Source organism: Limanda limanda, chromosome 3 (genome assembly GCF_963576545.1).
Source record: "Limanda limanda chromosome 3, fLimLim1.1, whole genome shotgun sequence".
Taxonomy (NCBI): Eukaryota; Metazoa; Chordata; class Actinopteri; order Pleuronectiformes; family Pleuronectidae; genus Limanda; species Limanda limanda.
Window position 1 is genome coordinate 33,846,782 of NC_083638.1, and position 15,336 is coordinate 33,862,117.

The following is a 15,336-nucleotide window of genomic DNA, read 5'->3' on the forward strand; positions in this document are numbered from 1 at the left end:
ATTCTGACACCGTATGATAATACAGGGTCAAGTGTGTGGTTACAACAATGAGTAGGTTGGTGTACACACTGACTGAAACCAATTGAGTCTAGTATCGAAATAAATACTTCAATTGTATTGGATTTGGCTGCAACGCTGTTTACCCTGTAATCTCCTACCCTGGACTCAAACACTTCACCCATCCCTCCATCGGCATAGTGGTGAGAAGATAATGAGTGAATTTTCGTTTTTCGGTGAACTATCCGTTTAAAATGTTGATATATCCCCTGTCCTTAACCCTCAATAAGTGTAAGGAAGAACTATGAATCCTTAGAGATGGGCCGCATGAGTAATCCCTCTCCCAGGACAGACAGAAGTGCAATAGATTACGCGTGTATCTGAACACATCAATAAAATTATAATATTTACAACATTGATTAGAAGACACATTTTTAAGCAAAGAAAGGTGTGACAACTGTCTAAAGTATTTCTACATAAGAAGGAATACCTTCCTTCTTATGTAGAAATACTTTAGACAGTAGATAGATTGATAAAAAAAAATTGGTTCATTGTTTTCAGTAAAGTGGTGTTTTATCTAGGGGCAGTCTTTTATTGAACGTGTGTGTGTGTGTGTGTGAATAAGCTGATGGGGTTTACTGTAGGTCAAGGATTAGTTTTCCAGGTGGTTCTCCATAAGCACCTTCTAATTTAATCAGCCGTTTGCTAAAGCTTTTCTCACAGACACCCACAAACACCTGAGAGTATACACGGTGTCATTACAGCTTCAACGAAACACAGGTAGGTTAACACTTCTTTACTATAATATGCAAATTTATAGTTTAAATAGGAAAACTAACATAACCACGTACTTCTGATTTTGAATGATTAGAGTGAACTTTACATTTGAATTCATAGTACCTCACAAACACAAAGGAATATGAATGAATTTCGTCAAATATATATATATATATATATATATATACACACAAGTAGCAGGTAAAAAGATACCTCAACATCATAACCAACTACCTGTATTAATGGTATGGCTGTAAGTGTTTGTGTTTTGAACGTCACAGACAGCTTAGGGAGCATCTGTCCTCTTTACTGCATTAAGTCTTGGACCATCTGTCTGTTTGGCGTTTTGGTGTTTCTGAGGCAAATATTTGATTGTAGGACAGCAAGGACAGTTTGTTTGCTAGACTGTGACAGAATGTGGATATTTGTGTGCATGTTGTTCATTTGTATAATAGACCTGAGATCTCATACTGTTAGCAGTGGAGACAGACAAAAGGTCACTTCAACAGGAGCGAAATATTTCTGTAAAAGAGGTGGTGCCTCTCTCCATATTTTATTACCCCAACTGCAATAACTGGATACTGGACAGTTAGTGAAATCACCTGTTTATTATTGAAGCGTAAATTTCAGTGTAAGAGTGTTATAGCATTTTTCCAAAAATGCAATTAGCCATAAATCTTGTGCTGATTTTGACATGATTAATAAAAAATTCAGAAATATATCTGCAACTAAAACTTTAAATAAAATAATTAAAGTAATAGTTCATCAAATAGTTCATCAAAGTTTAAATTCACTCATTTTCTAAACACCCCTATGCCGATGGGGTGGGTGGGTGAAGTATTTGAGACAACAAAACACTGGAGTGTCAGGGGTTAACTTTGTCAAAGCGGAATCCAATACAATTGAAGTCAATGGTGAGTCTTCTTCAGATGTACTAAAACAACAGAACAAACATAAAATGTCACCACACTACTCCTCTGGTGTCATTCAAGTGTCTGTAAGCCCCAACATTTATATTCAACTCGAAACGGGGCCATTAACATTGTTTTAAGCCTACATGTCCTCTGATATCTTCCGGCGAGGTGCATTCATGGACTGTCAGAAATACTAACGTCCTCTAGCTTAGCCACTTCTGGTGAACTTTTAGGCTTAAAACACGGTGGAAATTACAATGTTGGTGCTTCCGGACCGTTTATTATGTCGTTTTATCAGCTACACTGTTTAAGCCTCAAACTCAAAAAGTGTCCTGTAGACTCAAACACTGGAGGATCTGCTGAGTCCAGTGCACGTCTGATAGCAACTTTAGTGACACGAGCAGTATGGAAGCATGTTATGCTTTTTTTTCTGGGATTTTATTATTTTAGTAAAGGGTCACCAGTAACTTAAATTGTATTGGGTTTGGCTGCAACCCTGTTTACCCCTGAGACTCCTTTATTGTTTTCTGGACTAAAACACTTCACCCACCCCTCCATATGTATAGTGGTGAGTAGATAATGAGTGAGTTTGAATTTTTGGTGAACTATCCCTTTAAGAGGTATCTGGCTAACTTTAGCAAGATCTCAACCTGCTTGAGGTAATATGAAAATGATACAGTCTATAACTTCCTAGTTATCTCTTCAGAGAAAGTCCCAACCCAATTCTCAGGTGATCCTCAGCAGGTCATGTCTGAAGATGGCTTTTGTCAGTCCTGTAATAGACTAGTGATCTTCTCCCAGGGGCACCCAACGTCTTGCCCAATGTCATCTCAAAGGATAAGCTGTTGGAAGTTCTCTGGAAGTTGGTGAAAGGAAAACTCAGGCAGCAGCTGATGTCTTATGTATCGGATTTGAATGTAGACTTGATGCATCAATGAGACAAATATAACAACGTCAAAAGAGTAGCATGAGCAATTGTCACCCCCAAGTCTGAAGATGTCTCCCACAGCATCCCAGGATATCTCCCACTACTTGCGTCATCCATTCTAACGGCACGTCCATTAATGGCTAGAATTGCTCTCACTCTCTAGGTTACATGTAGGTGTTCCCATCCTATTGGATAGTTAAACCTTAGTTTTCATTACTAAATCACATTGTGTCCTTACGTCTTGCCACTAGTGAAATACACAGAAGAGAACAAGATTGAATAGATAAAGAAGTTGGTGCCTCTCTGTCTGGAGCATCTGAGTTAGATATGAAAGTCCCCAACGCCGGGTTTACACAGGACGCGGAAGCACAGCGCCATTGCTGTTCCTTCCTTTGCTGTTCCGCCTGGCTGTTCACACGGGACACGCATTTCTCCGAGCCGGTCAGCCCGCAATTCTGCTTTTTCCGCTTGTTGTTGTATGTAACCCGTTCAATGTAGAGTTCGGGGGGAATTGATGATGGTCTTCATAGCCTGTGTTGTCTGGCGCGATACGCTCGTGGAAAGGGCGCAAGGTGCCCCTGGCGCGGAGCATCGCAGCCCATGTGAACCACACAAATGTTTAACAGGGGGGTGGATAAGAAGGTGCCTGGCTTTCCGCATGCTGTGTAAACCCAGCGTAAGCGTAGACACTAAAATGTACTGTCAGTTGGCCCTTATCTATAACCTGACCTTTGGAGAGAGAATGGAGTATCTGTGGAATTTAGACAGGCAATATTCTCCTGTTCAGATATAATATAATATTAAATTATATACAGTACATAATATATAGTGGCATATACAGTAATGTGTGAGGATGGTAAAAAAAATTTCCTCAACATAAGCAACATGGCTACTGAATTAATGATGGCTAGTGAATTAATGAATGACATATGGTGTGAATTTATATAGGTATATATATCTAAAATCAAACTGTGTGTTTGTGTCTCTCTGTAAACTGAGTAGTATGGATGGGGTCTCTCTAAGGATGCCACAGGCTGTCTCACAGGAAGTCAAAGAAGATGTCAAAGTCATCACTGATTATCTCAACATACTGCAGGACACAGAGGTGAGTTTGCTTAATACAGCTGTACAATAAATGTGTTACCTAACCTGTAAACATAACATTTTCTACAAGCACATGCTGCTCACAAAAGTACATACACTCCCCCCTCTTTGCTGCTGTTGCTCCAACATTAACTGCAACAGCGTCGGCACCATGGAACATCATCAACCAGAACAACAAGAGGAACAAGAACAAGAACAAAACAACCAGGAAAAAGGGAAGGACAGAGACGTATATACACACAGGGAAGTCAGGGGCAATTGAACACAGGTGTAACACATGAGTACTGGGGCAGACAATCACAGACAGGAAGTGAAGACAGAAACAACACACACAAGGTACAGAGACTACAAAATAAAACAGGAAACAGAAACACAGGGTGAAAACATGAAAACACTTTGAACATAAACAACAGAGATCTACTAGAATAAACTGAACACACTTACAATTTATAATGCAAAGTATAAAGTGCCCGATCATTACACAAATATCATCAAATTGGCGAATGAATGTAGATAAGCACTCACTCGCTCCGTGTGTGTCCTATTTACTCACTAAGTTTAATAGGACTTTCGCCAAGGCTGTCTCTGTGCTGTGATATGTGCTTAACCCTGACTGAAATTATTAATATAGATTACTTTTCTGTAGAAATTCCCACAGCTGATTGGCTATAACTTCTGAAGTAATTTAGACCAGTGGTTCTCAAATGGGGGTATGCGTACGCCTGGGGATACATGAAGGTACTCCAGGGGGTACTTGAGATTTTTTTATATATATTTAAAATTAGCATCCATTCAAAAATCCTTTAAAATTTGTTATTTCATAAATATTCAATCAAATATAAGTGTAAGAAGACACGAGGCCGGCATGGCAGAGTAGGTCGCAAGCTGGGAGTACTCTGTTAACATTCGGTCAAATTCCTTCTTAAATCCGTCCAATTACATCCAACTATCGGTACTAACGCTTATCTTAACTGAGAAGATGAGGAAGACAAATAGAAAAGCAGGCCAAACGGCAGACCAACAAGTTAAAGAGACAAAACTAGCCGACACAGTTAAGCTAGCAGTGGAGCAACCGGACCCCGAGGCTAGCAACATTCTAACACTGCTGGATATGGAGAGATTGCTTACGTCCATGGAAGAGCGCATTATAGCTCAACTTTCGGCTGAGAGAGCTATTCGACCAACATCACAAAACCATTCTACAGCTGGAAACCTCGCATAACGACATGCACACAAGAGTTCAGAGACTTGAATCCTCTTGTGCTGCGCTCTCAAAAGAAAACGAAGAGCTGAAAGTTAAACTGGATGATCTTGAAAACCGATCCAGGCGGAACAATATCCACATAATAGGACTGCCTGAAAAAGCTGAAGGACTGCATCCCACTTCATTCATTGACACACTGCTGAAGGAGACACTCAGTGTGGAGGCTTTCCCTACCTCGAAGATCGCTGACAGGGCTCATCGGATCACCATGGTCCGGAAGAACCCAGCAGACTCCATGCCACGTCCCCTCATCGTGCAGATTCACCACTTCCAGACCAAGGAGCGCATCCTGAAGCTAGCAAGAGAGGCCACCTCCGTTTCTTTCCGTGGATCACAAATTCACTTTTTCCCGGACTTCAGCGCTGAAGTCTCCAGGAAGAGAGCTGCATTTATTCCGGTGAAGTTGCAACTTAAAAAAGCTGGATTCAACTACAGGATGCTGTTCCCCGCCAAGCTCCAGGTCACCGACAAGGACAGACAGGAGAAGCACATCTTTCTCTCACCCGACGAAGCTGTCTTATTTGTGGCAGACGTGCGGGCAGACGGGGCTTGAATACCTCCACGCAGGCCGACACAGAGCTTTGTAGGTTATCTACGTTTGTGAGTAATCTAACTCCAGATGCATCTTATTTCACAAACTCCAACCGTGGCCTGCTCCATAGGACTTCATGTTAGTCAATTTTCATTTTAAATGGATTTTTTTTTTTTCTCTTTCTTTTTACATTGGCTGCTACGTGATGCTTAAAAAGCCTGGTTGGATTAAAATAAAAGCGGTTAAGAAAATGCTATGGTTATATGCCAAGTTTGGTTGCCTACTATGATAATGTGACTTAATTTTGGTCGTTTAACTTTGTTTTATGTAGAAATGCCTGTAAAACGCCTCTTCTCTCTTCCTATGTTGTACTACATTTTTTAAGTGGCTAAATAGACTATTTTATGCGTTATCTTCATAGTTATATTGTCTTTCAAATCTAAAAAGGGTGGCACATGCCACCCGCAATTTGTTCCTCTTACTGTTCCTGCTACTCTTTATTCCTAATGACTTTGCGTTGTGCACATATCCTTTTATTGAAAAACATATTTTCTGTAATAACAGAGTAGAGTGTAGAGCTTAAGCATAGGTAGCACATGTTCTTTGTGCTATTTGCTGAAGCAAGTTTTTCAGCCCAGCCTTTTTTTTTTTTTTTTTATCTTTATTTTTTCATTTGTATTTGTATTTCTCGCCCTTCCTCCCTCCTCCCTGTTCATCCCCCACCCCTTGCCATCAGCTAATTTCACTATGGCTTCCCACCGCTCTCAATCGACCTCAAACCTAATTTCCTGTGCTAGACAAAATTACATCTAGAGTTAACACTCAGTGTCGTTCCATACAGTGTGTGTCACTTAATGCAAAAGGACTTAATAACCCAGTGAAAAGACAGAAAATAATATCCTACCTCTAACAACTAAAGGCAGATATTGCATTTATACAGGAAACTCACTTAAAAACTGACGCGGTCAGTTACCTTAAAAGGAGATGGGTTGGACAACTTTACCACTCACAGTTTAACGTCAGAGCCAGAGGGACTGCAATCCTTATACACAAAGATATCGTATTTCAAGCAGAAGAGGTGATCGCTGACACCAACGGGAGATACGTCATTGTCATTGGGCAGTTATTCTATCTTCCTGTAATTCTTGTCAATGTTTATGCCTCAAATTTTGATGAGCACAAGTTTTTTACCAAACTCTTCTCTGCCATACCTGCTCTTAACAACTACAACTTGATAATAGGAGGAAATTTTAACTGTGTGCTCAACCCCACACTAGACAGATCCTCAGCTAGACCGCAGGCTCTCACCAAATCAGCCAAGGTTATCAATGGTTTCTGTGCACAATCTGGTCTTTCAGACATTTGGAGATTTAAATATCCCAATAAAATATCCCAATCTCCAGTGTCCATCATACTTACACCCGCATTGACTATTTTCTGATAGATAACAGGTTAGTAAGGAGTGCAGGCTCCTGCCAATATCACACCATTTCTGTCTCAGACCATGGCGCTCTATCCTTCTAACTGAGTTTACCAAATTGCTTCAGACCCTCCTGCCATTGGAGGCATAACCCACTGCTATTGGCTGATGAGGAGTTTGTAAATCACATCTCCTCTCAGATTAATTTCTTTACAGAAACTAACATTACCCCAGATGTTTCACACTCAAGCATATGGGAGGCACTTAAGGCATTCCTTAGAGGGCAGATAATTGAGTACACCTCCAGAATAAAAAAAGCAAGAATGGGCAAACTTGAGACCATTTCCCAAGCCTTAACCGATATTGACAAACAATACGCCTCATCCCCCTCTCCAAATCTTTATAAAGAAAGACTGCGCTTGCAGACAGAATATGATACACTGACCACAGGCCACTTATCTACTCACCAGGGCCCGTTATAATATTTATGAATCTGGTGATAAGGCTGGCAAACTGTTAGCCCAGCAAGCCCGCCAATCTGACCTCCTCTCGCCTCATACCTAAGATTCATGGTGAAAATGGTGAGATCGTGACCAGCCATTTGGGGATTAACAAGGTCTTTAAACAATACTACAGTGACCTATATAGTTCTGAACAGGATGAAAACTCCCAAAAAATTGAGAGCTTCTTCGACAAACTCACATTTCCCTCTATCCCTCCAGAGCACAACTCTCCACTTGGGGGAGAGATCTCAAACACAGAAATCTTAGAAGCTATTAAATCGTTAAAATGCAATAAAACACCTGGGCCAGATGGCTTTACCTCAGACTTCTATAAAAAATTTGCACCTGAACTATCTCCACTGCTTCAAGCCATGTTTAATGAATCCTTGTCGTCTGAAATCTTCCACCAACCCTACGACAAGCTGCTATTACACTTATCCCTAAAAAAGATAAAGACCCGCTACAGTGCGCTTCTTATCGCCCTATCTCTTAACTGAATGGTGATTATAAAATTCTGTCTAAAATCCTGGCTTCTATACTGGAAAAGTTACTACCACAAATAATATCCACTGATCAGACAGGTTTTATTTTAAAAAGACAGTCTAGCTCAAACTTGAGAAGACTCCTAAATATTGTGTATTCCTGGTCAACCTGTGTTCCTGAAATGGGGATTTCACTTGATGCCGAAAAGGCGTTCGACCGAGTTGAATGGAACTACCTGTTCTCAGTGCTCAAGCAATTTGGATTTGGTGAAGCTTTTATATCCTGGATAAAACTTTTATATGCTCAATCCTTAGCTGCAGTAGTTACCAACGGTCAGCAGTCTGAATATTTTTCCCTGGGTAGAGGCACCCGCCAAGGCTGTCCCCTTTCGCCCCTCCTCTCCGCCATCGCAATAGAACCGTTAGCCATTGCCCTTAGGCAATCTGATGAGTTTTCAGGCATAGTGCGAGGTGGACTTAAGGCCGATATATACTTCTCCGTTTTTTATGACACGGACAGTGGAACGCCCTCTCCGAGCGCCTCGGACAGCTTTTCGTGCACCTCTGATTTTTCTAACTGTCCGTGTTTATTTCGGAGACCCAACGGACAGCCCTTGGCTGTGATTGGTCCGTGAACGACATCATTTCCGTATTTCACATTTCCGGACTTCAAACTTCCTGCTTCCTTCCCTGTGTCAGATCTAACCCAAACACAACTATGATTCTACGATTAATGTGACGTGTGTGTTTAGCCAGCGGAGTTGTCCGGCTGACGGTGGCTCGTTAGAGCACTGACGGCATGTGTGCACGGTCACATACGGGTATAACGAGCTTTCAAAACGGCGCTAGCGGGCTAGCCACCATGCTAACTGCGGTGGTAACGGTGCAAAAACCCGCCGTCACGACTTTAATTCCACTTCTATAATGACACAGTTTCTATAATACCGACAGGTTAGAAGCAAACACTGGATAGTAGTAGTTAGTGTCGGGAGTCCCTGCTGACTGTGTGGAAGCTGGGGGGGGAAGCTAGCTAGCTCCGTGTAGCCTCAAGCAGATTCAAGCTGTGGAATCAGCAACACAGTTGGGAAACAAGACCGGGGAACCGCTGCGCTAAGAAACGATAACATCAGCATTTTGACCTGCTGGGTGTCACTTTATTTAGTTCTATTAGTTGCCATGGTTCAGTGTGTGGGAGGCAAGCTAACAGATGTAAACAAACACACGTGGACTTATTCTTCCCAGAAATGGGGTAGGCTTCTCTGAGCTCGTCTTCCGTTGCGCCACCTACTCTTTGGCGGTGAATTGTTTTCAGACGGATTGTCGTCGGAGAAGCAAAAATCAAAAAAACTCTCTGCTATCCGTGCGTGCCTCTCCGCGAAACGGATACGTAAAAGCATACTGGAGCCTTTATTCACAAATTATCCCTTTATGCTGATGACTTGCTATTATATACATCTAACCCTATAACGGCAGTTCCCTCAATTGCCAATACAAAATAATTTCCGGAAAATATCTGGCTACAAAATTAATCTCCAGAAGAATGAAATGTTCCCTCTCAATCAGGCTGCCTCTCAAATTTCCCCATCACATTTCCCACTAAAAGTAGTTAAGGGATTAAAATACCTTGGAATAGAAATCACACCCACTTTTTCACTGCTATTTATAAAGAAGAGCTTTGGAGTGCTCCTTGAAAAGTGTAAACAAGGTACGGTGAGATGGTCCAGCCTGCCGCTCTCCTTGGTCGGTCGAGTTAACCTAATTAAAATTATTGTATTACCAAAATTTCTTTACCTCTTCCACAACATTCCCATTTGGTAAGGAAAAAGTTTTTTAAAACTTTGGACCATTGCATAGCGTCTTTCATCTGGAATGGTAAATCACACAGGATTAAAAGGCAATCACTTGAGAGACCCAAGGGGCTTGCTGGCTTGGCTTTGCCCAATTTTATACATTATTACTGGGCCTGTAATATCCAGAAAATATTGTTCTGGATGGAGGACTATCAACCTGACAGCAGCGAGGCCTGGATACATCTTGAATGCAAAGGCGGCCCGGTCCACTTGCGTTCTGTCTTATGCGCTCCGTCCACTCCGACCCCACATACTCGATTCTTCCCCAACCCAATTGTTCTTAACTCAGTTAGAATCTGGTCGCAGTTTAAAAGACATTTCAACGTGTCTATAATGTCAATTCACACCCCAGTTGCCAATAATTATAATTTCCCACCCTCTACCTTGGACTCAGCTTTTAAAATTTGGATGGCAAAAGGCATTACTTCCACACGTAGCCTCTTTCTTCATGGCAGATTTGGATTATTCACACAACTCTCTGAGAAGTTCAACCTGCCAAAATCACATTTTTTTAGATATCTCCAAGTAAGACATTTTTTGCAGAAAAACATTGCTTCATTTCCAAATTTACCAGCAGATAACGCAACTGACAATCTTCTCATCTTGTCTCCACACCGTAAAGGCTTAATTTCAGTCCTTTACAATCAAATCTCCCCCGAGTCACTGCAAGAAACTAGAACACTTTGGGAAGAGGACCTAGGGGAGGTAATGAGAGGATCAGTGGCAGGCTGCGCTAAACTTAGAACACACATCATCCCCCTGCGCTAGACACAGCCTAATTCAACTTAAAATCATTCTGAGAGTCCACTGGACCAGGGCTAAACTTGCCAAGATCTTCCCTGATGTTGACCGCTCTTGCCCCCGCTGTAAAAGTCAACCAGCTGATCACATACATATGTTCTGGTCCTGTCCTCTCCTCACAAAATTTTGGGGAGACATCTTTCATGCTTATTCTAAAATGTTTGGTGCGGTCATCCCTCCAAACCCATTATGTGCCATTTTTGGTTTTACTGATGAAACTCGTCCTCTTAAAGGCAGGGCCCATATTGTCATAGCTTTCACCTCTCTGCTTTCCAGACGTCTGATACTACTCTTATGGAAGGAGCAAACACCTCCCACATTCAGTAGATGGATTAGAGACACCATGTCTTTCTTGAAACTGGAGAAAATCAGATATACTCTGAAAGGTTCCATACAGAGCTTTGAGAGAACCTGGACCCCCTTCTTGTCGTACTATGAGAGAATACAACGCCCAATACAAGAGGAAGATTAGATGGCAACCCCCCCCCCTCTTTTATTTTATTTTATTTAAAATTTTATTTACCTATTTACTAATTTATTTTATTTTTTTATTTAATTTAATTTTCCTCTCTTTCTTTTCTCTGCTTTGTCTTGCAGCAGTGATGTATGCAATTGTATTGTATTGTATTGTAATAATCTAATATATATATATATATATATATATACATTCTATGTACTTCTGCTGCATGGGGTAGGCTGGCCGGGGGTGGGTGGGTAGTATTGTGGGTAGGGGTATATCCATCAGATTTGTGTTTATAATTGTATAATTGTATTGAGTACCCAAAGAAAACCAATAAAAAGTGTTAAACAGAAATATAAGTGTAAGTTCATGAACTGAATTGTATATACAGTAGGCTATTCAATTTCATTATCCTAAAAACCCTGAGTCTCCCCCATACCAGGAAGGTTTGCGTAGCAACAATGCCATTGAATAAACGGAGGGACAAGTGCCAAAGAAGGCGAAATCAGAGCCGGCAAAATTCCGTCACTGTTCACAAGAATACTTTTTAATGGGATTTACGTCCACGAGTTGCCACCCACCCAAGGTTTTGTCAAATCAATCAATCAAATTTTATTTGTATAGCCCACATTCACAAATAACAATTCGTCTCATAGGCTTTAACATTTTGTGACATCCTCTGTCCTTAACCCTCAGCAAGAGTAAGGAAAAACTACTAAAAACCCTTTTAACAGGTAAAAATATGTAGAAACCTCAGAGAGAGCCACATGTGAGGGATCCCTCTCCCAGGACGGACAGAAGTGCAATAGATGTCAAGTGTAGGAAAACATCATCGGGATTAAAGTTTTTTAGCAGCATCGATGAGGTTAAACATTTTTGAAGGATAACTTCAATACTATATGTCAAGTAGTCCTGCTGCAAGCATAGTCTCTGGTCAGCAGCCAGCAAGATCACGATCCAGCATCAGGATGGGATCCACTATAGTCCACAGTTATTGTCCACTGCCGCCAGTTAGGATCCATCATCAGCCGCCGCCTCGGTCATCGTCCACCATCATCCGATGCCAACACGACAAAGGATCCTCCATTACCACTACTATCAGCTGGCACAATACAGAATCCACCAAACTGGATCCACCATTGCGACCTATGATGCGCGATCCACAAATCGTAATCCATGGTGCGGCCACAGCTGTTGCCCTGCATCGCCGGGGGATAAGGCACAGAAACTCCGGGAAAGGGGTCAAGTTAGTAACATGTACTGATCAGATAAGAATTACTTTGATGTGATAAGTATGGAGAAGAGGAAGGAGAAGCAGGAAAGAGAAGCTCCGTGTGTCATAAATTCCCTTTGCGCCTTAGGGTTTTTTGCCTTTTAATCAATTTTACAATGATACAGGCCGAACTTGAGGCTACACTGAGGCTCAAGGTAAATCTGACTGGCTACTGGTTTGTATGGTAGTACGATGAAAACCATGTGGCCCACTCAGTAGATCAGAAATCAATACCTCTATGCCTTTTTAAACTAAACGCTTCCTATTTTGGAACACAGGACGAGTTACTTTCTGCCGCAGTAATTAGCTCTAACTATAAGCTTTATCAAAAAGGAAGGTTTTAAGCCTACTCTTAAACGAACAGAGCGTGTCTGCTTCCCGAACTGAAAGTGAGAGATTATTCCACAGCAGTGGGGCTTGATGGCTAAAAGCTCTGGCTCCTACTCTACTTTTAGAGACTTTAGGGACGACAAGTAAACCTGAATTCAGGGATCGGAGTGCTCTAGTAGGTTGATAAGGTACTAACATCTCTTTAAGGTAAAAAGGTGCTATATTATTAAGGGCCTTGAAGGTGAGGAGGAGAATTTTAAATTCTATTCTTGATTTAACAGGAAGCCAGTGTAGCGATGCTAATACTGGAGAAATGTGCTCTCTTTTCTTAGTTCTCGTCAGGACACGTGCTGCGGCATTTTGGACCAGCTGCAGAGTCTTTAACGACTTGCTGCTGGAGCCTGATAATATTGAATTACAATAGTCCAGTCTCGATGTAACAAAGGCGTGGACTAGTTTTTCAGCATCTTTTTGTGAAAGGACATGTCTGATTTTTGAGATATTACGCAAGTGGAAAAAGGCGGTCCTAGAAATTTGTTTTAGGTGACTATTAAAGGACAAATCAGGATCGAAGATCACTCCCAAGTTCCTGACTGTTTCATTGGAAACAAGGGCAATGTCGTCTAGCGCAGCTATATCATTAGATAATGTCTCTCTAAGGTGTTTAGGGCCAAATATTAGAACCTCTATTTTATCTGAGTTTAATAAGAGAAAATTGCGGGTCATCCAGGTTTTTATGTCCTTGAGACATGCTCGAAGTTTAGTTAATTGATTACTTTGATCAGGTTTTATTGACAAATATAACTGGGTGTCATCCGCATAGCAGTGAAAATTTACTGAGTGTGTCCTGATAATGTTTCCTAGTGGAAGCATATATAATGAGAATAAAATTGGGCCGAGCACAGAGCCCTGTGGAACACCATGGTTAACTTTGGTGCGCACAGATGACTCATCATTAATTTGTACGAATTGGGAGCGATCAGAAAAATAAGATTTAAACCAGTTTAGGGCGATTCCATTAATGTTAATTAACTGTTTTAGTGTCTGTAATAAAATTTGATGGTCAATTCTGTCGAATGCTGCACTGAGATCTAACAGAACGAGGACAGACACAAGTCCCTGATCTGAAGCTATTAGAAGGTCATTAGTGACTTTTGCCAGGGCTGTCTCTGTGCTGTGATTGGTTCTAAACCCAGACTGAAAGTCTTCATATATATTATTTTCCTGGAGAAACTCACACAGCTGATTGGCTACAACTTTTTCTAAGATTTTAGACAGAAAGGGGAGATTAGATATTGGCCTGTAATTTGCTAAAACCTCTGGGTCTAGGGTGGTTTTTTTGAGTAGGGGTTTGATTACAGCTATTTTAAAAGACTCTGGTACATAACCTGATGATAATGACAGATTGATTGTGTTAAGTAACAAACTATCTATTAGGGGCAGAATTTCTTTAAGTAATTTAGTTGGGATCGGATCTAAGATACAGGTTGTTGGTTTAGAACCTGAGATTATTTTGGTAAACTGATCACAGGTGATCAGAGAGAAGCTGTCTAAGTAATGGGAAGGATTCTCAGCCGTTTCTGAGATCTCTGTTGGGAGGGTATTAGTGCCAATTGAGGGCAGGAGATGGTTGATTTTATTTCTAATAGTTAGAATTTTATCATTAAAAAAAGTCATACAGATATTGCTATTTAGGGATCGAGGAATACTGGGTTCGGTGGAGGTGTGACTCTCTGTCAGCCTGGCTGCAGTGCTGAAGAGAAACCTTGGGTTGTTTTTATTCTCTTCTATTAGTTTTGAATAATAGGCAGCTCTTGCTTTGTGGAGAGCCTTTTTATATTCTTTAACACTACTCTTACAGTCCAGGAGATTTTCAACACCGTTGCTGGAGCGCCACTTCCTTTCTAATTTTCTTGATATTTGTTTCAACTCTTGTGTCTTGGAATTATACCACGGAGCTAATTTACTATGTTTTACACATTTCTTTTTTAGAGGCGCTATTGAGTCTAATGTTAATCGTAATGAGTCTGCAGAGCTATCTACGAGGTCAATCTCAATAGAGCTCGGGTTTTTAAAGAATTTGTTATTTATGTCGACGGATAATACAGGTTTAAATGTAATCGGAATTATTTCCTTAAATTTAGCCACAGCACTATCAGGTAGACATCTAGAAAATTAATTTTTTATTAGGGGCATATATTCAGATAATGAAAAATCTAAGTTTATTAAATTATGGTCTGATAGTATTGGATTGCGCGGAAGTACTGTTAAATGTTCAATTCCGACACCGTATGATAATACAAGGTCAAGTGTGTGGTTACAACAATGAGTAGGTTGATGTACACACTGACTGAAACCAATTGAGTCTAGTATTGAAATACATGCTACGCTCATGCTATCTTTATTATTGTCAACATGAATATTAAAGTCACCAACAATAATAATTTTATCGGTCTTTAGGACTAGTTTGATAAAAATGCTTTGTGCAGCATATCCCCCGAAAGATTGTCGAGACTTTAACTGATTATTTCAGGTTTATTTGAGCCTTCCATAAACAACACCGTAAGAGCTTGTACCTCTTTGGAGGGTCGCTAAAACATCAAACTTTTCCGTTGTGAAGTTACAGATTCATAGCAGGAAGTCCACGTCTCTACCGGAACACTTTCAAAATCAAGCATGTAACACAAAAACAGAAATTAAA

General features: G+C 40.8%; 1 protein-coding gene across 1 annotated transcript in view; it reads left to right on the top strand.

The window, feature by feature from the left end:
- Positions 1-3,619: 3,619 nt before the first annotated feature.
- ubap1lb (ubiquitin associated protein 1-like b) overlaps positions 3,620-15,336 on the top strand; it is a 39,575-nt gene continuing 27,858 nt past the window's right edge. The window contains 1 exon segment of the mRNA XM_061068866.1: positions 3,620-3,721. Coding sequence (XP_060924849.1) covers positions 3,620-3,721 — 102 coding nt within the window.